Source organism: Meriones unguiculatus, chromosome 16 (genome assembly GCF_030254825.1).
Source record: "Meriones unguiculatus strain TT.TT164.6M chromosome 16, Bangor_MerUng_6.1, whole genome shotgun sequence".
NCBI classification, from domain to species: Eukaryota; Metazoa; Chordata; class Mammalia; order Rodentia; family Muridae; genus Meriones; species Meriones unguiculatus.
This window is the reverse complement of record NC_083363.1, coordinates 30,194,354-30,219,593: the sequence shown is the minus strand read 5'-3', so window position 1 is coordinate 30,219,593 and position 25,240 is coordinate 30,194,354. Positions and strand designations below refer to the sequence as shown.

Genomic DNA, 25,240 nt, shown 5'->3' with positions numbered 1-25,240 from the left:
ATATTCGCCTTAAAAGTTAGCCTCTATGGAGGTGAAGAGATGGCTCAGTGGTTAAACTGTGTACTTCTCTTCTAGAGGAACCCAGTTCCCAGCACCACATCAGGTGGCTCCCAACTGCCTGTAACTCCAGCTCCTCTTGTATAAAACAAAACTCACATATGCATGCACACACAATTTAAAGTTAACCTGTGCTGTGTGATAGGCCCTGGGATGGGTATGCTGGGAAATGAAATTAGAATGCAAGAAAATTAAGACTCTTTGCCTTAAAACCGAGTGACTCAGTGAAATGCTTGCCTGACACATGAGAACCAGAGTTCAATCCCTAGAACCCACATAAAAAGGTAAGTGTAAAGGCATACATGTGTAGATTCCTAATGCTTGCTAGCCAGTCAGCCTGAATGAATCAGGGCCCCAGGTCCTAGTATTTATAAAATGCTGATAAGCATCCCCCTTCCCCTTAAATTTATACAAATAACCCCAACTTTCATTTAACTTGAAACTTCACAAAGTTATGTAATGACAACTGTGACCCACAGCATTCTAAGAAGCCCCGTCCACACGTGCACATGAAAGCCAGACGACACACTGGCCTTCTCACCAGTCACAGTTCAGGTCTGCTGCCTCTGCCAGCAGAGCCATCACCTGCTCCGTTAGGAGGTGTTTTGCTTAGCAAGCTTCTTTCGGTGCTGTATTTCCATTAGCTGACAAGGATGAAGCAAAGTACCCAAGTGACCATTCTTCAAGTTTGATCTCATGTCACCAGACTTAAAGCCAGTCAAATGTGAGCTCAAATGGAAAAGAACTGAACTGAAGGGACTGAACAGATTGCCCAGGAGTTAAAGAGCACTCACTGTTCTTGCAGAGGACCCAATTCAGTTCCCAATACCCAAATCTGCCTGTGAACCACATCCAGAGGACCTGATGCCCTCTTCTGGCCTCCAAGGGCACTGCATACTCAGCACACATCAACCCCTCCAACACACACACACACTCCAAAAACCAACAACACTGGGAATGTGCAAGCAAGGCAACTATAACTAACAGGATGTTAGCTTGTTTATGCTTCTCTTTATTGTTTAGTAACTGGCCCTCTTCTGTAGGAGCCGGGCGTCCAGAGTTAGCACATTTCACATCTGTTTTCAGGCACACAGATCAAAACTTTGTCCTCACAGTGTCTCTTCCACAAAAGACTCAAGGCAACCAGTAGAAAGCACACAGTGAACAAACTGCAGCAGGACCACAGGCAGAACAGAAGCCAGAAGTAGAATATTGGTAAATTTTATTTGGGTATCTAAAACACCTCAATTTTTAAAGAGCAAAAATAAAATAATGAGTAACAACAAAAGCAAGGGGAAGTAACAGTGAACAATGTGGATAACAGATGAACAGCCAGGAAGGTATGATGAGCTTTCCTGGCAGCCAAAGCTGGGAGGAGGCAGGCATGACCAGTGCCTCACAGCTGCTGCAGAAACACACGCTGCATGTTCAGCTGCAGTGCTTAGCTGTCCTCTGAGGACAGAATCCTTGCTGACATCCTACAATTTGTATATTAACAGTTTTCCAAGCCTGCCTATGTGTACCTCAAAGGTTAGCCTGGTTACATGTTTCTGTAGCAGGTGTGAGGTAGGTAAGCAATGATGTCCATGAATAACTTCAAGACTCAAGTAAGACAAGACAGCTTGTGAAATACAGCACAGAAAACCCTGAATAAACAGTGGTATCAGGAAAACGTCCACAGTGATTTAAGCAACCCTGGAAAGCACCTCTATCTCTTTCCTCAGCAGACTGTGGACGGAGAGCTGATGAGCATGCTTTGCTCTGTGGTAAGGAAAACATTCTAGGGTGACTGAACAGTAAAAGCATAAGAAACCCAGCTCCTGTTAACCTTGTAGGGTTCACTCTGCTCTGGGGAACGGATTACCTCTGAACTACTAGGGAAAAGGAAAATAAAATGTGTAGTAAGAGCCCTGTGCTTTTGGTTCTGCTACAACAGCTTGGCCTGCATAATACAACACCTTGGTTCATGTAATTCAAAACAGAAAGGGAGTTCACAGAGTTCAAAGGATGAAAGCAACAGCAATCCAGTCCCGCCACAATCTCTTCTCTAGCAGAGGCTAGTTACATCCTTAAGCAAAAGGGGTGCTCCACACAGCACAGGTACACACAGAAGGGGTCCACTGTGGCCTATACCAAATCCTCAGGACCTGGGGACACAAACAACTCCAGTGCAGAAGGGGACAACCCTGTCCTACCTTTTACCCTACAGCAGGAAAGTTCCAAACGTCTCCATTCTTCACAATTATCATTCTTGAGGACAAGCCAAATCCAGTTAAGGCATGAAGTAAAAAACAGCTGTGATGGGGTCAGGAGGGGAACCCAAAGCCCCAGAACACAAGCTACAGCTGGCAACCAGCTGGGCCAGAGGCCTAGGACCCTGAGTACAGCACCTGCTCCTCCTAGGCAAATACCCTGGTGACAGCTTTGCAGGCGGGCCAGTCACTAACGGATCCCAGCCACTGGCACTTGCTGTTGTTTTCGGATCTTGTTGAAGAGTTCCATGTACTGTATCATAGTATCTGCTGGCCCATAGACAGCATCGTGTCTGTTCCCAAATACTGTGGGGGCCCCTGGCGTGTGGTTACCTAGAAAACTCTGTAGGAACTCAAGCAGGAGGCTCCAGCAGTCACTAGCCACCACACAAGGGCCATACTCCACCTGAGACAGAAGAACAGACAGCAAGGGTAAGGACAAGGATGCGGCTTGCTTCTTTACCCTCCTGCCACTGCTACTATTCAAAGTCACAAATTGAAAAGACTAGAGAACGCTGGCCTTGGCGGTTCCTGAAAAGAAACTGCCACTAGGGTCCTTTTCTCTACCTGGGATGCCCCCCAGACTCTTTCTTCTGGTTTTTACTTTATGACAGGATCTAACTGCAGCTCAAGCTGGCCTGAAACTCAGTCCTCTGCCTCAGACTCCCAAGTGCTGAGACAGTAGGCATGCACCAGCACTCCCGGCACTGGAACTCCTAATTCTGTACACTGCTCTAGAGGCGTGCCGCCACCACAGTCAGCAAGACTCAACAGCCTGAACCCCTCAGCCAAATGCTGTTCAAGGTGCTTCTAAAAGAACTACAGAAAAATTTGTGTTTCAGCTTTGCTTGCTTACTAAATGATATATTTTCAGAAGATAAGCCCTGCAAGCTTCTATCTTGTTTTATTGCTCTTTAAAGCTCAGTTAATGCTGGACACATAGTAGGCTGTGGACTTTCACTCTAAAGCTGTCTAACACCATATTCCCACATGCCACTTTCAATACCTCCATATTTAGGTTCAAAGATGAAGGGCTATCAGCCAGTAAAGATGCTCACCACCAAGCCTGGAAGCCTGAGTTCAATCCCCAGGACCACATGGTAGAAGAGAGAACTGACTGCAATCCTCTCACACATGTGCCGGCACATGCACACCTACATTCACGATAAATAGGTGTTCTGACTAAAAGAACAACTAGATGAAGGCCTCTCAAACACACATTCTCATATCCCACGCAAGCTGGCAGATGCCAAAAGTGAGCCCACTTCAGTGCCGAGCTACAGACTGAATGGCTAAAGAAAAGCTAGAGGAGCCTGAGAGAGGTGTTGGAGAGATGGTTCAAAAGTTACAATCACGTGCTACTCTTAGGACCTGGGGTTGGTTCCTACCACCCACATGCACTAACAACTTTAAAAAGTCTTTGATTCCGATTCTGGGCATTGGGTGCCCTCTTCTGTCCTCTCCACAGAGGTACACAGACATACATGCAGGCAAAATCTAAAACTAAAAAAAAAAAAACCCTTACAGAAGCAGGCTGACTCCTACAATCCCAGCAGGTAAAACCATGTCTCTTAAATAAATAAATAGCATAAGGAAGAAGCTAGGTGCAGTGGCCCACTCCTGTAATCTCAGTGCTTAGGGGTAGAAGACAAGACCACAGTTTATCATCTTTGGCTCACAGTAAGTTCAAGGATGAGGCATGAATTCACCCCTGATCCCCCCCACACACACACAAAATTCAGCCAACCAACCAAAGAATCCCTGTTGTAGAAGCAGGAGAGACACTGAAGAGTCTATCTGAACTAAGGTGGGTTGGAAAAACTTCCAGAGTCCTTACTGTGCAGTCCATAACATATCCTGCTTGTCACCAAGGTCTTACCTCCACAGAGATGCCACGGGCACTGGGCCCCATTGTAACTGTGCCAACCTTCACCAGGAAGTCACAATATTGGTAGCGAGTACCCCGGGTTTCAATCTTGCTGGCCTTGGCACTCTGGAAGAAGCCCTTGAGCTTCACCATGAGCACATCGAAGTTGGTGTCAGCAGTAAGGCAAGGACCATTCTCAAAGAGGGCAAAGCAGCTCAGTGGGTACTCAGAGTTATGCATCACGTACATCAGCTTCCCAGCCTGGCCTGCAAGGGACAAATGCCCACTCGGGATCAGGACTTTTGTCAACATAGCCCAGAGTAGGTCAGGTGTACCAAACAAGGCCAGCTGGCAGTGTGGTACCCTGGCAGTCTGAAAAGGAAAAGGATCCTTAAATGCTACCATCTTCCAGAATAACTGAAAAGTCAGTCAGACAACAGAGGCTAAATAAACATACCTGAAGAGCACCATGGGATTCTCAGGTGTTCACAACTGTTGTGTGGTGAGCTCATAAATGGCTACTTTATCATGACCATTAATAATCCATACAGAGACTTTCTTATGTGTAAACAAAACTAAGGGCCAGTGGTGGTGCTTCACTTTATGTACTGGCCTAGCCCTAAGCTCCAGCCCTAAAACCTCAAACATAAAACAGAAGTCACAGCATCTGGCATGCCTCTCTGGACCTTGTCCAGTGCCTCGTTTGAAATCTAAATGCTCTTACAGAGGCTTTGGAATAGGAAGCCTGTGAACATTAGGCTTGGACAGTAGGCCACAGTCAAGCTGAGGTAAGTTTTTTTGGCCACGCCTTAAAAAGCTGGCAGCGCCTCCTGCAGGTAAGAGCGAACGTTTGCAAATATTTAGTTGAGACAGCTAGGAAAGCAAGCACAGTGTGAGAGAACCTGGGCTCTAGGATCTGAAGCATTACCTCTAGCCCCTCTAACTGTCTCTGAGACATGAGTGTTTCCTCATTATGTACTGTTGTTTTATTTGGTTAGATTTGGTTTCCTTTTTTGAAAGAGGGTCTTGCTACATAAGCCAGGCAGGCCTGGAATGTGACTGCAACTCCTAATTCTAGATTTATAAGAGTATGCCACCAAAGCTGGCCTTGGTTTCCTTGTCCCTTATTTTATGGTGTAGATATGATCCCAGAGTCTTGCACATGCTCAGTTAGCATTCTCCACTGACAGCCCCAGTCCACTCACTGATTCTACTGGTTTTCTAGATTTTTTTTTTTTTTAAGATGGGGGTCTTACTATGTATCTCCGGATAGTCTAGTCTCAAATTCAGTGTCCACGTGCCTCTGCTTCCAAAGTGCTCTAAACCTTTTTTCCAGACATTTATTTGTATGTTTATGTACATACATACATCATAGCACTCACATGGAGCTTAAAGGGCCACCTCCAGGAAATCAGTTCTCTCCTTTTACCCTGTGGGTCCTAGGGATCAAACTCAGGTCATCAGACTTGGCCTCAAGTATCTTTACCTTCTGAGCCCTCTTGTCAGCTCTTCTACAGCCTTCTCCAAGAAGGAAGAGCTATGGATATATTTGGTTACAAAGGACTTGGCAAAATACTGCAGCCAAAATTCCCCTTAATCCACTACAAGAGAGAACAGATGACCACAATCTGAAATGCCTTCTATACCTTTAAAAACCACCCATCTTCAAACCCTGCCTCCTCTTCACCCCTCCAACACATCCTCCTTCCAACGTCGTGTTCTTCCTAGTTTTTCATAATAACTCACTGAATGTAATTAGTGCTATCTGTATGTGCAGGAGTGTGGGGCCACCATCTTTTTTTTCTTTTTCCCGTGACAGGGTTTCTCTGTGTAGCTTTGGCTGGACCCACCTTATAGACCAGGCTGGCCTCAAATTCACAGAGATCCGCCTGCCTCTGCCTCCTGAGTGCTGGGATCACAGGTGTGCACCACCATGACCAGCACCAACTTACTTTTCACAAGGTTTCTCACTGAACCTACAGCAAAACTGTCTGGCCAACAAATCCTCATCTCTCCCTTCTCAGGTCTGAGATTAGTCATTTGATGCTGCACCTAACTCCCCCCCCCCCCTTCTTTCTTTTTTTTTTGGACAGGGTCTCACTATGTAGCTCCAGCTGGAAGTCTGTTCTGGAACTTTATAGACTAGGCTGGCCTTGAACTCAGAGCCCCTGCCTGTGCCTCCCAAGTGCTGGGATTAAAGGCTTGTGCCGCCATGCTTGCCTTGCACACAATTTTTAAAGTGGGTTCTAAGGATCCAAGCTCAAACTCTCATACTTACAAGGCAAGACATTTACTGACTAGGCCATTTCCATAGCCCCTAAAGACTTTTTAAAAATATACATTTATTTGTGTTTTGGGGGCAGAGGCACATGTATGGTTCAGAGGGAACACTTGGAAAGTGTGCTCTCTCTGTCCACCAAGTGGACTCTGCGGATAAAGCTCAAGTATCAAAACTCAGTGCCAATCACCTTTATGTGCTATGACATCGTGCTACCTGCAACACCCCCCCCCAAAAAAAAACACTTTTTAAAAGAAATCAGGAGCGCACACATATGACAGAAGTGGCTCGAGCCTGTAATCCCAGCACTGAGGAGGCTGAGGCTGGGGATGGAGGAGAACTCCAGAGGAGACCTAGTCTAAATACTGAGCATCATGTGGCTGCTCATGAGTACTCACGAGGCCTGGGCCGTATAACGACCACAAGTTTGAGGCCAGCCTCGGCTATACAATAAGACCCTGCCAGGAAAATATAAAAAAACAGGGCCAGCAAAATCATAGGTTAAAGCTTTCACTGCCAAGCATGACCAGTTGGATCTCTGGGACCCACGTAACAGAAAGTAGTCCTCTTACCCATACTTCCTTGTATACACATATACACACATGAAATAAAATACAGACAAATGATGCACAAGTCTACTTTTCAAAATGGGAGTGGGGGCTGGGAAGACAGCTCAGGGAGGATCCAAGTTCTAATCGCCAACATCCAGGCAAAAAGCCTGGAAGGCTGCACATGCCTATGGTCCCAGCAGTTGGGAGCAGAGAGACAGGCGGATCCTGAGAATTCTCTGGCATGTCAGATCCAAAATGGCAAGTTTCCAGTTCGGTGAGAGACAAGGCAATCAGGCAGAGAACCATAGAAGAAACGACCCCACATGCAATATCCTAGCCTTCATAGGTGTGGGCACACACAAGCTCTTACACCCACATTCAAGCACATGCCCCCACATAAACAATAACGGATGATTCAGCAGGTAAAGGTGTCTGCTGTTAAGCCTGATCCCTGGGATCCACATGGTGGAGGGGGAGCAGAGACTCCAGAAAGCTGGAATCTATGAACTTCACATGCATGAGGTTGCAAACACAACCATACACATGTGTACATACACAAATAAATACAAAATAAATAACAGGTCTGGTGACGATAGTCCTTGCCTAGCATATATGAACACCTGGGTTCTACTCCCAGCACCACATCAATGGAATGTGGGGTATATACTAAAATCCTAGCACTAGAGATGAAAGGAGGATCAGAAATTCAAGGTCGTCATCATCTACGCAGCAAGTTCAAAGCTAGCCTGAGCTACATAAAAACTTACCTCAAAAAACCTAATTAACACAAAATAAAAATTTATGGGGCTGGAGAGATGGCTCAGAGGTTAAGAGCACTGGCTGCTCTTCCAGAGGTCCTGAGTTCAATTCCCAGAAACCACATGGTGGCTCACAATCATCTACAGTGGGACCTGGTGCCCTCTTCTGGCGTGCAGGTGTACATGCAGACAGAACATTATATACATAATAACCTTTAAAAGGGTCATTACCTGAAAGACCAGAAATCTAAGACTCCAGCATAATATGAAAGGAAAATAAAGACTTGAAGGAAGCTATAGAAGTACTTCTGTCCTGCAGGGCAGGAAAGATGGTATTCTAGCAGAGTTAAGAGTGCATATAATAAGAGGGCGGGAAGTGATGCACTCCTTTTATCCCAGCATTTGGGAGGCAGAGGCAGGCAGATATCTGAGTTCGAGGCCAATGTGGTCTACAGGCTGAGTTCCAAGGCAGCCAGAGCTATACAGAGAGACCCTATCTCAGAAAACCAACAAACATCCCCACCCTAACCCCCCCAAAAAGAAAGGGTGTAATAAGAGGCTGGAAAGGTGCCTCAGTGGTTCTTATCACTTACTATTCTGTCAGAAGACTAGAGTTCAGGTCCTACCATCCACATTCTGTGGCCCACAAGACCTGTAACTCCAGCTCCAAGGTATCCTGGCCTCCACAGGCATCTATACACATAAATAAAGAAGCCAGGCAGGGTGGCACACGCCTGTAATCCCAGCACTCTGGGAGGCAGAAGCAGGAGGAGTGCTGTGAATTCAACGCCAGCCTGGTCTACAAAGTAAGTCCAAGACAGCCAAGGCTACACAGTGAAACCCTGCCTAGAATAAATAAATAAATAATAAATGGATGGGTGGATGAATAAATAATAAAATAAGTAAAATGAAGGCAGGTGTAGTGGTGCACTCCTTTAATCCTAGCACTTGGGGGGTGGGGGGAGCAGATCTCTGAGAGTTCAAGGCCATTTGAGGTCTACATAGTGAGTTCCAGGACAGCTAGAGCTACATAGTGAGACTTTGTCTCAAAAAAATAAATAAATAGGGCTGGAGAGATGGCTCAGAGGTTAAGAGCACTGGTTGCCCTTCCAGAGGTCCTGAGTTTAATTCCCAGCAACCACATGGTGGCTCACAACCATCTATAAGATCTGATGTCTTCTTCTGGCTTGAAGGCGTACATGCAGATAGAACAATGTATACATAATAAATAAAATATCTAAAAATAAATAAATAAACAAATAAAAACATATATATATAAACAAATCCTTTTTTAAAAAGTATAGTAATGGGAGCTGGAGAGATGGCTCAGCAGTTAAGGGCACTGGCTGCTCTTCCAAACATCCGGAGTTCAATTCACAGCACCCACATGGCGGCTCACAACTGTCTATAATATGACCTGGTAACCTCTTCTGGCATGCAGGTATGCATGCATATAGAGCATGGCACATTCTTCATACATACATAAATCTACAAAAAAAGTGTAATTAATAGAAAGCTGGCAGAAGTGGGGGAACATTTCAGTGCCTCCCCTGCACAGCACTGGCCTCTCTGCTGCCACCTGCTGATCTTAGCAGGCTCTACACTGACCCTCCAGGTCCCATCTCTTCCGCGCTGCCAGTTCATAAATTCATCTCTTTTTAACATCCAGTTTAAAACACATCAGCCCTCAGCGTCACTCAAAGCTGATCTTATTCTGTTCTCAGGGCTACACAGTGTAATTGCATACCTGATTCATGCTACATCAAGCTTCACTGCCTTGAAATTTTTAAAAATCAACTGACTTTGTGTGACTAGGAAGGGGGACTGCCGAAACCCAGGGACTTGCACATACTCTGCAAGCGCTCTATCACTGAGCTACAAACTCAGCTCTTGGGATATTGCTTTTTAATATTTTATTTTTATGTGTGTAAGTATTTTGTGTTCATGCATGTTCGTACACCACTTGCATACCAGGTGTCCACAGAGGGCAGTGGGCATTGGATTCCCTAGGACTGGAGTCACAGATGGCTGTGAGCTGCCATGTGGGTGCTGGAAATCAAGCCGGGGTTCTCTGTAAGAGCAGCCAGTGCTCTCAACTGCTAAGCCATCTCTTCAGCTCCAATGCTATTCTTCAGTGAAGAAAGCATTCCCAAAGTGGGGCAGCGGTAGCACATGGCTTTAATCCCAGTACCCAGTACTCAGGAGGCAAAGACAGGCAAACCTTTTTAAGTTCAAGGCCAGCCTACTCTATAGAGTGAGTTCCAGGACAACCATAGCTACACAGAGAAACCCTGTCTCGAAAAGTGCTTCCAGTTATTTTGGACAATTTGTTTCCCAAGAAAGGTTCTCACTCTGTAGCCCAGGTTAGCGCACCCATATCAGGTAGCTCGTAACTACTCTAACTCTAGCTCCCAAGGATGTGACTCCTCTAACTTCCACAGGCACCTGCACTCATTTGCATATACCCACACATAGGAAACAAGCATATACAAATGGTATATGCACACACACACAATTAAAAATAAAAACAAATATTTAAATAAGTAGGTTCAAACTGTAAACTGACCACCATAGCCTAAGATGGACCAAGAATGAATGAATTCATAAACACATTCTGCCTCGTTCAAGACTATTACTGTAGCAAAAAAGCAAATAGATGTCAATGAACATAAATGTGTGAACTCCGAGCTAGGCTCTAACCATCTCCTCCCAGCCACCTACTGACCTTGGCTGCCCAGCGTGGAGGCAGCTGTGTGGTAAGTCTCGCAGTCCACACAAAACGTTCCTTGTTTCTCGGCCCCAAGCATTTCCAATTTTCTGGTGAGGAGCTCCACCGTCTGCTGGACACTCTTGCCCTCAGCCACAGGCATCTGGGACACACTGAAAAACAGAGCACCACATCAGCAGTGTCCAGAGACACATGCTCTAGCTAAGACGCTCAGTCCCCAACAACAAACAGATCAACAAGGCGAGGAGTTACTTTAGACAATACTAACTCTGATTCCCACCCCTTCAACCCGAGAAAGGAAGAGGCCCACAGTCCCCAAGAGCTCCTCAAACAGACAGAGCGCAGCTCTCAAGTATCTCACACTGGGGTGATAGCTTTCTACCACAGCAGCATTCCCCAAGAAAGGTATGTGTGATGACTTTTAAGTGATGACTCTCACTGAATCACACAGTTCCTGTGATTGACAGTATATGCTGCCAAGGGATACTGATTACTAATAATCCCTGTTATTTGTTGGTGACAAGGTCTCAAAGAGCAACCGAAGCTGATCTGGAGTTCACCACGTTAGCCCAAGCTGAGCCCACCATTTTAGCAATCCTGCCTCAGCATTCCAAGTGCTGGAATTACAGGGGTACAGTTGGCTGAGACCTATTTCTTAAACAAACTCCTGATCATGTCTGTGAGATTCTACATTTAATTAATTGAGATGTGGATAAAACAGCTGGGCAGGCCACACACACCCTTTCCTGACGATGGACATAATCTAACCAGCCACCTCAAAATCCTGTCACCATGCCTTCTCTGATGTGATGTTCTTTGGCTCAGTGAGCCAAAATAAACCAACCATAAGTGCTGCTGTCAATTTTGTGCCGCAGGAGGCTGGTGGGTAACGTTCTGAAGATTGCTGACAGGTGTCCCCCCCAACCACAGCACTAAGAACAGAGAGAAAGCAGGCCTCAGGTGCATAAGCCTTGAAAAAGAGAAGCAATGCTCCTTGCAAGAACTTCAATTATTTTCCAGGTCTCCACCTTTCGCTGTGGTTTCCCCATGTAGCGGTAGGTAATTATTGTCAAGCATGGGCTCTGTGAGGCTCTGGAGGCAACATCTGTAGGCCTTCAGATTTGTTTTGTTTTCTTTGAGACAAGGTCTCACTATGTAGCTTTGCTGTCCTGAACCTCACTATGTAGACCAGGTTGGTCTTGAATTCACAGAACTTTGCCTGCCTCTGGCCTCTGCTGGGGCCAAAGGCATGAGCCTTCAGATAGATTGACCAAATCTTCCAATGGCCCCAGCTTACTGAAAATGAGGAAACAGAACTGCAAAAGCTAAACAGTCTGCAGAAGGTCATACAGTTAACGAACACTACAGCCAAGATTCAAAGCAGGCAGCCTGGCTCCTCGGCTCCCTAACCACTCTTCTAGGTTGCCTTTAGGCATGTGGTGACCTGATATTTATAACATTTTGTTTTATTTGTTTTTTGGGGAATAGGGGTTCTCTGTGTAGCCCTGACTGTCCTGGAACTTGACCTATAGACCAAGCTCAAGGCTGTCCTGGCATCCGATCTGTACACCAAATTCAAGGCTGGCCTTGAACTCAGAAATCTGCCTGCCTCTGCTTCCTGGGTGCTGCACCACCACTCCTGTCAAGGCGACAATCTGCTAAAATATTTTTAAAGAGATGGTTTGCTTGTTGGAGACAGGGGCCTCACACCACATCCAATGCTGATCTGCAAGTCACTGCATTAGCCCAAGCTGACCTCACACTTTTAGCGATCCTTCTGCTGCGTGGTCTCTCATGTGCTGGAATTACAGAAGTGCACTTGGCTGAGCCCTATTTCCCGAACAAGTTAAGAAAAAATAAAATTGATGGTGTTTAACTGTATGGAAAAGTCAAAGCTTTTTATGTTACTTTATGATCAATCAATTAGATAAGTCTATTAAGGGAGAGCCCTACTGTTACTAAAAACTGTTCCAGCCCCTAAACCGACACTGACAGAACCCAGGGCGGGCAGGCATTGATGAAACACTCCTATAATCCCAGGAGGCAGGGGCAGGTGGTTGTAAGTTACATACCAGCCTGGGCTACACATCCCACAACGGGATGGTGGAATTCTAGGGCTCAGTGTCCTTGCTGTGAACTTTCTACTTTCATCACTGACAGGCACTCTTTACAGTAATGAAGGCTGAGAGTCACCTGTGTCAACTGTGGGTAAGTCGCTAAAAAGCCTGAATAAATGCTCAGAAAAGCAGTGGCCAGACCTGACCTACCACTCTTTTGCAGGTGAGACCTAAAACATGCCTGAGGTAAAAGTCGATCAAAACTGGCTCAAACGTGTAGGAAGTGGCTCCTGAATGGTTAATGTGCCTGGAACCCCGAACTCCAAACTCCCAGTGCCTCCTTTTCCTTCCCTCTGTCACTAGACCCAATATCTTAAAGTGGCCAATACAAAGTCCGGCTGCTATAACTTGCAAGCAAAATATAAAAGTCACTTTCTCCACGCAATCTTTTTTTGTCCCTGTCTACGAATAAACTCTTAGTCCAGAAATCCTATTTCCCACCTATTTCCACAGTACTACGGCCCCACGGACAGGAAATGCCACCAAGAAAAAGAAGGTACAACACCTCCCGGCGGGTTCTTGGAAAAACGAAGTGCTCGCTTGCAAAGGGGTGCGTCATGGAAGGAAGAAGCCCCACACGCTGTCCCCCGATCCACACAACCCAAGGACACGTTGGTCAGCCCTCGCGGAACCGAGAACCTCGGTCAACATCCCCCTCCCGGGACACTACAGGCTCACAGGTGCCTTCACGACCGAAGCTCCGCCCCGCAGAAGCCCCTCAAGTCCTACCAAGTCACTCCCATGGCGCAGGGTCAGAAAGGGGCAAAGCCAAACACTCGAACTCAGACACTCTGGACGCCTACGGGAGCGGTAGCCACCCAACCCAGCGCCGTAGATCGGGCTCCGGAAACACGTAAATACTGCGCGCCAACGCGGCACGCCCACCGGAAGAGAGCACCTCCGGACACTCCCGCGGCGACTGTCCAGGACGTCATCGGCCCGGCTCCGCCCCCAAGGCGCGCAACGCTTACAGTCCAGGCTACTTTGATGAATTCTAGGAAAGGTGACTCGGACCTCCAGCTCCTCCAGACAATGAGATTACCTGGGACCTTGGGGGCCTCAGCTCCAGGCCGCGGAGCTCTTGGAGAGGTAACGGCACATGATGAGCGTCCAGCCTCCGAACGCTGGGGGGCGCTGTGAGCTGCCAGTGACCTCCCGCGCACCGGAATACGAGGCGCAAGCGCACTCTCGGCTTCTAGCCGGCTTCGCACGTGGAAACCCTGTGGGTAAGTTTTTCCAGAAAAAAAAAATGCCCAAGTTCAAGGTGGCCCGTGGGGCCGGGAATCAGGAGAAGCATGCGCCTTTGGCCGAGCAGATTCTGGCCGGGAACGCAGTGCGCGCGGGAACCCGAGACAAACGGCGGGGACGCGGGGTCGAAGAGGAGGAAGAGTACGTGGGACCCCGGCTGAGCAGACGGATTTTGCAGCAAGCCCGGCAACAGCAGGAGGAGCTCGAGACGGAACATGGGACCGGAGAGCGGCCGGCAAAACCGCGTGAGCGCGCCACGCGGCTGGGTGAGTGACAGGGGTGGAGTGGTGGGTTGGGCGGGTTAGCGCAGTCCATCTGGGTACTGGGCTGGAATTAGAATAGGCGGATTTACTTTCCCGCGAGGTCCTTCGCCTCCACTCCTAGCTTCCGGAACCCAGAGTTAAGCCAATAGCAAGTGATCGCTCACACCAAGTTCTAGCATTTATTCCTTGGGCGTTTGAGTATTTGTGGGCTCCCTGCGAAATGCTTTGAACCGTACTAAGAGTTGACACAGCTGATACAGAAAGAAGATACTCGTTCCTCCTGTTAGCACCGGAAGTATAGCGCAAGGCAAAGAACATTAAGTAGATGATTAGAATATTATATTACAGCGTGGAGCGGCGATTCTAGTTTGTAATTCCAGCTAAAACCTTCTTGGCTACATAGTAAGTGTCCAGATCAGACATGGTATAGCCCTGTCTCGCAAGAAAGAAAACGGCATTCCTATTAAAAGCAAAAACAGAACGACATTAATTCTGTGTGACAGGTATCCCAGGTTTCGTGCCCGTTTAAGACCTGAAAAGCAAATGGGAACTGTTCTTGTAATAGGGAGGAGAAACAGTATTGTTTAGAAACTAAAAAGGGTACTTGATACTTGTTGTTGACCTCCACTTGCTTAATCTTCTACTCTCTATTATTTTTCTTTGTTTTTCGAGACAGGATTTCTCTGTGTAGCCTTGGCTGCCCTGGACTCTCATTGTAGACTATGCTGGTCTGGAATTTGCAGAGATCGGCCTGTTTCTGCCTCCCTGAGTGCTGGGATTACGGGTGTGTGCCACCAGGCCGGCTTATCTTATTTGTCCTAAAAGCAGTATTGACATAATTGAATATGGCTTTAGGGCTAAATTATGTTTACCTGCTTTCCTAGGGTTTTTTGTTTTGTTTTTTTGAGGTAAGACACTCATGGATCCCAGGATGGCCTCAAACTCTGGATGTAGGCGAGGATTACCTTGAACTCCTGATCTTGCCTCTGATCTTGTTTCAAAGTGATGGTGTAATAGATGTTTGCTAGTACACCTGTGTAATTTCAGCTCCTTTGCTTTATTAGACTCTTTCCCAGGTGCCTTGCCAGCTATGTGCTATGTTTTTTAAATTATGAGGCTGGCCTGCCTTTAGTTGTTAATACTGAACTTGAACTTGCTGACTGACTAAGACAGGCCTTGAGCTTTTGGAATTCCACTTTGAAGTCATCTGTTTGACTTTTTCCAGCTTTTCTCCCACACAGCTCCTCCAGAAAACTCACATTGCCTACCTAGCTGGCTACCTGATAGCTCCCAAGATGAAGACAAGTATTTGTCTCTAGTTTAATATGGCCAGGACAGAAATTGTGACTTCCCAAACCTGCTCTCTACTTGCTCCATGCATATAAGCCCTCCACTGCTCCAGACAGAAGCCGGAGCTCCTCTTTCTCACTCTACAGTAAGTCTTGTCTTCAGAATAGACCCAGAACCTGACACTTTCCACTAGCTCAGAACATCCTCCTGTTTAAGCTGCCACATCTCCCCCCTCAGTAGCATCATAGTTTGTGTTCCGTAACCTCTGTGGTCCCTTCAGTAGCTGGAGATCAACGGCCCCCTGTCTGGTCTGCCTCTGTTAGGGTCTGACACAAGCTAGGGAGGGGATAAGATAATTCAGCTAGTGAAATACATGCTTTCAAAGCATGAGGCCCTGACTCCCATCTCCAGCAGCAGTTTATAATCCCAGAGTTAGGGCAGTGAAGACAGTGAGTCTTGAACTCACTGAGCAACCACACTCTAGTCTGATCAGCTTACTCTGTTTCAAAAAAACAAGGTCAGCAGCTCCTGGGGAACAACACCCGAGTCACCTCTGGGCTCTGCAATGTAAGTGTTCACTCATACACAAAACACGCAGCTCCTACCCCACGAATGTCGCCTCCAGCCATCTCTTAGCCTCTCTTCCCTGTTTGTTTCATAGCACTTGTCTTCTGTCGCTAGTTAATATTTATTATTTTGTGTGCATGGGCGTGGCGAGACCTGTGCGTAACGAACAGAGGAAAACTGTCAAGGATTAGTCCTCAAATCTTCCTAACAGTTGTTCTTGCAGAGTTCCTGATTTTGGTTCCCAGTATTCATATGCCAGTGCACAGCTGTCTGTCACTAATTCCAAGGGATCAGATTCTCTCTGGCCTCTTTGGGCATCGGGCACATTCTTGCACAGACTTACACGCAGGCAAAGCACTCCTGCACATGAAATTAAATAAATAAATCTAAAACAAACAAAAAGCCTTAGTTCTTACCGGACGCACTTCCCATACTCTGCTGAGCTAAATATGCTCTTAGTCCACGTCTCTAGCAAAGGGTCTATTGCTGTGTCGTTTCAGCTCCTTTGGTTTATTAGACTCTTTCCCTGGTGCCTTGCCAGCTATGGGTGATGTTTCAAACTCAGGTATGTTGGCACTGGACTTTAATCCCAACACTCAAAAAGCAGAAGCAGGCAGCTCTCTTGAGTTTGAGCAAGTTCCATGCCAGCCAAGGCTACAAAGTCAGACCTTATCTCTCTCAAAAAAAAAAAAGGGCAGTGGGATGTCAGGAGTTCAACATAAAACCTTGTGGTGCATGTTTGTAATCCTAACACTTGGGAGTAGAAACATAAGAACAAGAATTCCAGGTCATTGTTGATGACGTAAGTCAGTAATTTAAATGTATTGGTTGATTAAGAATTTGAATGCCTCTGCCTAGCCTTCAGGGTCTTCCAGGCTGGCTTTATGTTTCCTTTCTGGCCCTCTGGTCCTGTTTCTGGCTCTAGCTCCTAAATGCCCAACATTGTAATAATATTAAAGTCCTTTCCCAGAATATGGAGTGCTCTCTCTCGCTCTCTCTTTTGTTTTGTTTTTTTTGACACAGGGTTTTTCTGTGTAGCCCTGGCTCTCCTAGACTCTTTGTAGACCAGGCTGGCCTCGAACTCACAGAGCTCTGCCTGCCTCTGCCTCCTGAGGGCTGGGATTAGAGGAGTGTGCCACTGCAGCGGGCTTGGAGCACACTCTTGCCGCCCATCCAGCACCTCACCACCCTCCACGCTCATTTCAGTGCCTGTGGCACGCCCTGCTTTACCCTGTGTTAGGGTTAGCTCGCGACGCAGCTCTGCTGTGCAGGCAGCATGGTGAGGAAGAAGGCACTGTCAGGACCTAAAGTGCCTGCCGTGAGCACATCAGCGTTTCTGTCCCAATTCGGTAATAGTGCCTGTTTCTAGAGGTCACCTGGCCCAACTGGGGTGCACATGTATACAGAGTGGACTGTTCTGGATCGCCCAGGGTGGCACGCCACCATCTCTTTGCCTCCCGTGTTCTCTTTTGTCTCTCAAGCAAGAGTCCCTGACCGCCCTCTCTTCTCCTGCCTTGTGTTCATGGGTATCTCCAGCCCCCTTGGCACGCGGTGCACGGCAGCAGTGAACTGACCCAAAAGCCGCCGCCCACCATGCTCATCATTTCATCCCTCTTTTAGGGCCAGGACTGCCACAGGATGGATCTGATGATGAAGATGAAGAGTGGCCTACCCTGGAGAAGGCAGCCAAAATGACCGGTGTGGACCACCAAGCAGAGGTGGTCGTGGATCCTGAAGATGAACGTGCCATTGAAATGTTCATGAACAAGAACCCTCCTGTCAGGTAGGGCTGATCCTGGTAGAAAGTTCCCACAGACCACAGCGTTTGTTCTGAGAGTTGCCAGCAATGGACCTTCTGAATGGAAGTGACCCAGACTCAAGATATCTTCCCTTCTGTCTATCTGAACCAGAACTTCCTGGATTACCCACTTCTTTCTTACATCTGGGGATCCATTCTGTTGCATTTGTTCTTGGGGTGCCGCTCTCATGTCTCAGGCTTCCTTTAATTCAGGGCTTTCAGACTCAGCCCTAACTTCTGGGCCAGATAGCTCTTTTTGTGCATGCAAGCTAGAACCCAAGGATCTTTATTTGTTTTGCTTTAGGTTTTTCAAGACAGGGTTTCTCTGTGTAGCCCTGGCTGTGCTGGATTCACTTCGTAGGCCAGGCTGGCCTAGAACTCACAGAGATCCACCTGCCTGTGTCTCCCAAGCGCTGGAATTGCAGGCTTGTGCCACCAGGCCCCATTAAACCCAAGGATCTTTAGCAGCTACCTCTGACTCCTCCCCTCTAGATACCAGTAGTGACAGACTATTCCTGGAATTGCCAGATATCACCAGAAGGGTAAAACCGTCTCCATGTAGAACCACAAATTTATTACATATTAAATATTATAAGTGCTCCTTCCAAACATGCAGGTATTTAGGCTACCTGTGGTCAGGCTCTTTTTGGATTTTCAAGACAGGGTTTCTCTATATAGCCTTGTCTATCCTGGACTCGCTGGACCAATCTGGCCTCAAATTCATAGAGATCTGTGGGCCTCTGCTTCCCTGGGTGCTGGGATTACAGGCATGTGCCACCATACTGGGCTTGTGGTCCTGTTTTTGAGCAGGTGTGTCTGGCCTAGTGGAGAGGAGTGAGTTTAAGGCAATGGGCCTCAACCAGTTTATTCTTCAGGGTATGTTGTAGGGTGTTTCTTTTCATGTATAGTAATGTGAAATACAGAGTGGCTTGAGTGCATAGAATGGAGAAAAAAGCCCTCTCCCAGATGGATGATGACAGCTCTGATAGAGGTCATGAAGCCTAGATGTGGTCCGTGTGCCTGTTCTGTAGGGCTCTCAGGCAGCTCCTCGCATCTGCTCTCTCATGATTCTGACAAACTTAGCAAAACGTTTTTCTGCAATTTGCTCTAAGCGACAAGGCCAGGTGGAAAAGGGGACTCGCGGCATTGTGAACAGGGCTGCTGGCATCTTCAGAAAGCAGGCCAAGGTCCTTGGGACCACACCAGTCAGGCCGTGTAATCAAGGGCACACTGAAGGTCCTGTGACACACCCAAACTGGAGGGTAAAAGACTTTAAGTTTCACCCATTCCCTAATAAAGCCTTGAGGCCTTGGGTAAGCTCTGGACCTCTAAGGCTTGGTCCCCACGTGTGAGGGGGAATAACTGCACCTCCCACCAGTGTCCTACAGACCATAGGACACAGATCTGGGAAGTCTCAAATTCATTGCTGCCTGACACAGAAAAAGAGCAGAGAAACTTTTCTCGTTGTGGGACTAGAGGCCAGAACCCAGGGTCTCATCCATGCTAGGCAAGTACGTGTGACTGAGGGACAGCCCCCACTGAGGGAAATTTTAAGCACATGTCAGTGGCCTCTGAAGATGCCATTAGCAGATCACAACCTGCTAAGGTGGTAATTTTGTCAAAAGTTTATTGTTTTATTTATTCATTTTATTTTGCTTGTGTGTATGTGTGCACATGTGTGTGTGCATGCATCTCCTGGGGTCCTGGTGCCCATGAAGGTCGGAAGAACTGAAACTGGAGTCACTGTTGTTGCTCTAGACGATGGGAACTGAACCCAGTTCTCTGCAGGAGCAGTAAGTGCTCTTAACCACTGGGCCGTCTCCCCAGCCCAGATGGTGGTAATCTTGCATCCACATTTGATAGCCTCTACTTAAAGAGGCTGAAGAGGGGAAGGTGGCAGGGTAACTCGGTGGGTGAAGTGTGCTTCCTGCACAAGCCTGATGACCTGAGTTCAATCCCTGGAACTCACTGAAAGGTGGAAGGAAAAGCCACCTCCACGCAGTGGTCCTCTGACCTCCACGTGAGTACACAGCACATCACGTGCACACACCCAGCAATAACAGTGAAGCTTAAAAGATCCTGAAAGAGGCTGAGAAAGACGCAGTCGTCTCAGGACTATTTCTGCGAGAGGAGGGAAGGTGGTGCTGTGGTCTTCTTAATGAATGACGCCACCTGGAGGCCTGGCAGCTGATGGAGACCAGAGCTCCAGACACCGAGACCAGAGCTCCAGTGAGTTATTGACCGATTGGTTGGTTTTCCTGTGTAGCCCTGGCTGTCTTGGAACTCGCTCTGTAGACCAGGCTGGCCTCAAACTCACAGAAAGTCACCTGCCTCTGCCCCCGGAGCACTGGGATTAAAGGCCTATTCGGACCACTGTGGTAGGGGTGCTTGAAGTAGGAGGCCCTTGCTACACGCTGGCTCTGGACCGACAGTTCTGAGTGGTGCACAGGCAGTGTTTCATTTAACCCTTTAGTTAACTGTGCAAAGGAGTCCTTTTACTGTCGCCACTTTACAGCTGAGGAGACTGAGGAACAGAGGAGTAAAGTGACAGGCCCAAGACCATTCAGGGGATAGAAGAGCCAGGACCGACACCTGAACAGAACTGACTTCATAGTTCAAGGGCTTGGCTTAACCTCCACACAGTGCTAGCTATGTTTTAAATGCAGTGACATTCAGGTCCTTTGCTGTCTGCAGCAACAGACTAGCGTGGCCCCTCAGCAAGTTGGTGGGGCATTCTTGTTTAGCTTGGGGCTGTTTCATGGCTCTCCTTTTTTTTCCTTTGTGATAGGGTCTCATCTGGAGTACTGGCTGGCCTGGATCTCCCTATGAAGGCCACCATGCTGGCCTTAAACTCAGATCTGCCTGGCTCCCGAGTATTGGGATTAAAGGCTTCTGCCACCACTACTGGCGTGCTTTTTTAATAAACGGGAGCCAGGTGGTGGTGTACGCCCTTCTTCCCAACTCTGCTTCCTAGCAGAGGCAGGCGGATCTCTGAGCTTGAGGCCAGCCTGTCTCCAGAGCGAGTGCCAGGACAGCCAGGGCTACACAGAAAAAAACAAATACATGAACAGGGTGAGGGGATGTTAGAGTTCCGGGGGAAAGTCCAGCTCTTCATGCTCCCCCTTCCCTGTCTCCCCAGGCGCACCCTGGCTGATATCATCATGGAGAAGCTGACGGAGAAGCAGACAGAGGTGGAGACGGTCATGTCGGAGGCATCAGGCTTCCCCATGCCTCAGCTGGATCCCCGGGTCCTAGAAGTCTACAGAGGAGTTAGGGAGGTAAGAGCTAAGAGAGCGAATGCCGTGGGATATCCTGACAGGAAGTAGGCTCTCACCCGTGGCCTCTGCCAAATAAGCCATGGCGACCAAGGACAGGATTGAGGCAGAGCTGGTGGGCTCAGCTTCTTGTTCTGCCTCTTACTGATCCTGGGAGTCCACCAACTCTGGTCACCTGAAGAACGAGCCTTTCCAGATTGTTCTGAAAATAAGGGAGGCACGGTGTGAAACAGCAGCGGGGGGCAGGACCTCAACCATAGGTGTTGACTTTGCTTCCCTTGTCCCCAGGTATTATCAAAGTACCGCAGTGGCAAACTGCCCAAGGCTTTTAAGATCATCCCTGCACTGTCCAACTGGGAGCAGATCCTCTACGTCACTGAGCCTGAGGCCTGGACTGCAGCTGCCATGTATCAAGCCACCAGGTAGCGTAGCTGGGACAGGGACAGGGGGTGGGGCATGTGGGCTCTGCCTGCTTTAGCCATTCCTTGGCCTGTGGCTTTCTCCCTTGTATTTGTTCCTATTATTCCCTCAACTTTTGCTCCTGAATTTCCAGGACCAAGTCCTGTGGCAGACTTCAATGGGAAGGGCTTTTAGCTTCCATGATACAGCCCTGGTGTCGGAGAGTAGCTGGAGAATTCTGATTCCCCGGGTGCTCTCGGGTTCCTCACGATGGAAGGGAGAGCAAGTAGCTGAGTAGCCAGCGCAGACTGGACTGAGGATGTAGCCCAAAGGGAGTCGCTTAAATAACGCATGCAAGGCCAAGGGTTCCATCACCAGCACTTTTAAGAAAAATACCAGGGGCTGGAGAGATGGCTCAGTGTTTAAGAGCACCTGTTCTAGGGGACCTGGGTTCAACTTCCAGCACCCGCATGGTGGCTCAGACCATCTCTGGCACTGGGAGATCTGGTTTCTCCTCTGACCTCCATGGGCACCAGGCACATGTGGTGCCCAGGCGTCCGTGCAGACTAAATACACACGGGCATAAAATAAAAACTTGAGACTAAACACCAGAAATACATGCTCTTAGTGGATTCATCCTATTGCTGTCTTCCACCTCTTTAAGCTGACCCGGGTGTGTGTGCGCACAAGCCCCACATAACCCTCTCTGAAATGATGTCCTGTATCTTACTATAAAACCTCCCGAGTGCACCATCCACAGTGACACCAAAGGGCCAGGGCAGGACTCTCTTGTGACTTGGAAACTCCCACCGTGCTAGGATTTTTGCCTCTAACCTGAAGGAACGTATGGCTCAGCGCTTCTACAACCTGGTCCTGCTTCCCCGAGTACGAGATGACATTGCCGAGTACAAACGGCTCAACTTTCACCTCTACATGGCACTCAAGAAGGCCCTGTTCAAGCCTGGAGCCTGGTTCAAAGGTAAAAACCCAGGAGCAGGGAGGAGAGGAGGGCCCGGAGCGCCTGCTTGGCAAATGGCTGTACCCCACTGGCGCTCCTTGCATGGCTCGGGTTGCTGGGCGCTGCACTTCCCCTCGCCCCAGACTGAGGTGCTTCTGACCCTCCCTAGGAATCCTGATCCCGCTGTGTGAGTCCGGCACTTGCACCCTCCGCGAAGCCATCATCGTCGGCAGCATCATCTCAAAGTGCTCCATCCCCGTGTTGCACTCCAGGTAGCGTCGGCGGGGAGGGGAGGAGCAGTCAGAGGAGAGGCCAGAACTTGGTCCTGAGGACAGAGCCGGAGAGCGAGCTATGCTCACCTACAGTCTAGCTTGTTGAAGCCCATGCAATTACTCCAGTAGAATAAGAAGGTCTGGCTGGGCACGGTGGCACGTGCCTATAATCCCAGTGCTCGGGAAGGCAGAGGCAGGTGGATCTCTATTTGAGGTTAGCCTGGTCTACAAAGCAAGTCCAGGACAGTTAAGGCTGCACAGAGAAATCCTATCTCATACATAGTAGGTGCTTGGTAAATAGCCGAATGATGGCTTGACTGAATGGACAATTAAGGAGAAAGTGTAATAAAGGGTGGGGATGATCAGACGTTTGGATATGCTCTATAGTTAAACATGGAGATTGCTTGCTTTCCAAGCCAGGGCAGAGGTGTGGGGTGGCTGTATAGAGGCTCAAGTATTAAGCAGATGAGAAACCCGCGGTGGCACGCTTGGGAGCACTGTGTAAGGGTCAGTCTGGGGAGAAGACTTCCCAGCATCCCTCCCACAGCCCGTAATTCTGCCTTCCCTCCCAGTGCGGCCATGCTCAAGATTGCTGAGATGGAATACAGCGGTGCCAACAGCATCTTCCTGCGCCTGCTGCTGGATAAGAAGTACGCATTGCCCTACCGGGTGCTAGATGCCCTGGTCTTCCATTTTCTGGGCTTCCGGACGGAGAAGCGCCAGCTTCCTGTGCTCTGGCACCAGTGCCTCCTGACATTGGCACAACGCTACAAGGCTGACCTGGCCACAGACCAGAAAGAGGCCCTCCTAGAACTGCTCCGACTGCAGCCCCACCCACAGCTGTCCCCTGAAATCAGGCGTGAGCTTCAGAGCGCAGTCCCCAGAGATGTGGAGGATGTGCCTGTCACCATGGAATGACAGTGCCACCTGTCTTGGGCCAGGGGCCGTGGGAGGACACCAGGTGGTGGCCCAAGATGTAAAGACGGACCAGGGTCGAGGACTGAAGGGCTACCGAGGTATCTGCGACTCCAGTCCTGGGAGGGCGGGCTCAATCTGTTTGGCTGTCTCTGCCATTCTAGGCCGCGGTCCCCGTTCACTCCTGGAGTCCGCCTGCAGTTACCCCAGATCAGCACCCAGCAACCTTGCTGGCACCTGGCGTACGGGCTGCTGTCCAGTTACTGTGTCAGCTCACTGGTGTGTGGATAAACAAAGGCCGTTATTTATTGGAGCTCTTACATTTTGGTGCGGTCCCTGGAGGTCCCTGCCTCCCCTTGTAGCTAGAGGTGGGAGTCAAGTGGCTTCTCCCTGTTCCCGCTGCAGAGGAGCCAGGTCTTCGTTTCCACAGAACCCTCACCCTACCCTTTAGTTCTACAAGGTTGTCTCTCTAGACTGTTTCTCTTGTTGTGTGTGTTCCTGCTCTGCCTACTCTCAATGTGGTGTGGGCTACTTTGGGAACACCAGCTTTTGTTGCCATTGGGTTGTCTGTTGGGAAGGTGACAGTTCACTGTCAGGGAAGACTGTATTGCAGGAACAGCCCATTCTCGAGGACAGTGACTCGGCAGCAGTCAGAAAAGCTCAAATGTATTTTTCCTTCTAGCTTTCCAAGCAAGTTTGTCAGGTTGGCTGACAGACATGGTCAGGTGCCTTTGTCTGCCTCACCAAGGAGCAAAGAACAGCTGTTGGTTGGTTGGTTTGGTTTCTTGAGACAGGGTTTCCCTGTGTAGCCTTGGCTGTCCTGGAACTCAACTCTGTAGATCAGGCTGGCCTCCGACTTGGAGATCTGCCTACCTGAGATGGCCTAGCAGTTAAAACCTAGGTTTACAACCTTCATAATTTTTAATGGTTTGGGGAAATTTGCATGGAATTTTAGTTGCAGCCGGACATGGATCTGTTAAGTTTGAGGCCAACCAGAGCTAGCTATTCTTTGAAGCCCTACTTCACAGGAAAAGAAAAAAGAAATTCTTGGAACATTGCATCACAGCTGAGTGACTTGAAGTCATCCTGTTCTATCAGTTTTTGCATTTGAAAAAATGCATGTTACAATCCAGTTCATCTGTCTGGAAACAGTTTCAGTCTGTTGGGGAATTCATATTTACTTGTTCATCTTGGAAACATTAGATAAATGCAGAGAAACTTGCACCTAGCTCAGCCCAGCCAAATTACTCAATTACTCTGTACTCCCAGCTCTTGCAAGCAATCTACTTCTGCAGTACTGAGGATGGGAACCAGGCTTCCTCCTCACCAGGGGAAGTGTTTCCAGCCACACCCTAACCCCATTCATCCGGTTTTGTTTAACGTGTGAGCATTGTGCCTATATGGCATCAGATCACCTGAGACTGGAGTGACAGGTGGCTGTAAGTGCTGAGAATCAAATGCAGGTTCCCAGGAACAGCCTGCACTCAGCTGCTGCACCACTGTTCCAGTTCCAACAGGTTCTTTGGAGCAGTTTGCCATGTAGCACAGGCTGTCAGAGAACTTCCTCTGTCCTGTGAGTGCTAGGGAAGATGGCCACCATTCCTGGGAACATCAACAATTCTATGGTTTTACATCAAACTGTCTAGC

At 48.4% G+C, this 25,240-nt stretch overlaps 3 protein-coding genes across 3 annotated transcripts in view; 1 reads left to right on the top strand and 2 right to left on the bottom strand.

The window, feature by feature from the left end:
* Positions 1–10,624, bottom strand: part of Usp49 (ubiquitin specific peptidase 49) — a 77,563-nt gene extending 66,939 nt beyond the window's left edge. Inside the window, exon 1 of the mRNA XM_060369578.1 lies at positions 10,489–10,624. The gene's annotated coding sequence lies outside the window, so the exon portion shown is untranslated. The remainder of the gene's footprint in view (positions 1–10,488) is intronic.
* Positions 1,263–13,477, bottom strand: Med20 (mediator complex subunit 20). Its single transcript, XM_021639963.2, has 4 exons — positions 13,338–13,477; positions 10,489–10,643; positions 4,189–4,442; positions 1,263–2,715 (listed from the first exon to the last, which is right to left on the bottom strand). Exons 1-4 carry the CDS (start codon positions 13,349–13,351, stop codon positions 2,500–2,502), a joined length of 639 nt encoding a protein of 212 aa, XP_021495638.1. The 5' UTR covers positions 13,352–13,477; the 3' UTR covers positions 1,263–2,499.
* Positions 13,478–13,529: 52 nt separating this feature from the next.
* Positions 13,530–23,906, top strand: Bysl (bystin like). The gene is made up of 7 exons (XM_021639959.2): positions 13,530–14,122; positions 17,597–17,759; positions 20,914–21,052; positions 21,338–21,471; positions 22,267–22,427; positions 22,576–22,678; positions 23,251–23,906. Exons 1-7 carry the CDS (start codon positions 13,708–13,710, stop codon positions 23,594–23,596), a joined length of 1,461 nt encoding a protein of 486 aa, XP_021495634.1. The 5' UTR covers positions 13,530–13,707; the 3' UTR covers positions 23,597–23,906.
* Positions 23,907–25,240: the final 1,334 nt, after the last annotated feature.

Coding starts and splice junctions, on each gene's coding strand:
- Med20 (XM_021639963.2), bottom strand. Junction 4,443..10,488: donor CTCCACGCTGGGCAGCCAAG/GTCAGTAGGTGG, acceptor TGTCCCTTGCAG/GCCAGGCTGGGAAGCTGATG. Junction 2,716..4,188: donor CCCGTGGCATCTCTGTGGAG/GTAAGACCTTGG, acceptor CTTCTGTCTCAG/GTGGAGTATGGCCCTTGTGT.
- Bysl (XM_021639959.2), top strand. CDS start 13,708: ATGATGAGCGTCCAGCCTCCGAACGCTGGGGGGCGCTGTGAGCTGCCA. Junction 17,760..20,913: donor AACAAGAACCCTCCTGTCAG/GTAGGGCTGATC, acceptor CTGTCTCCCCAG/GCGCACCCTGGCTGATATCA. Junction 21,472..22,266: donor GCCATGTATCAAGCCACCAG/GTAGCGTAGCTG, acceptor CCACCGTGCTAG/GATTTTTGCCTCTAACCTGA.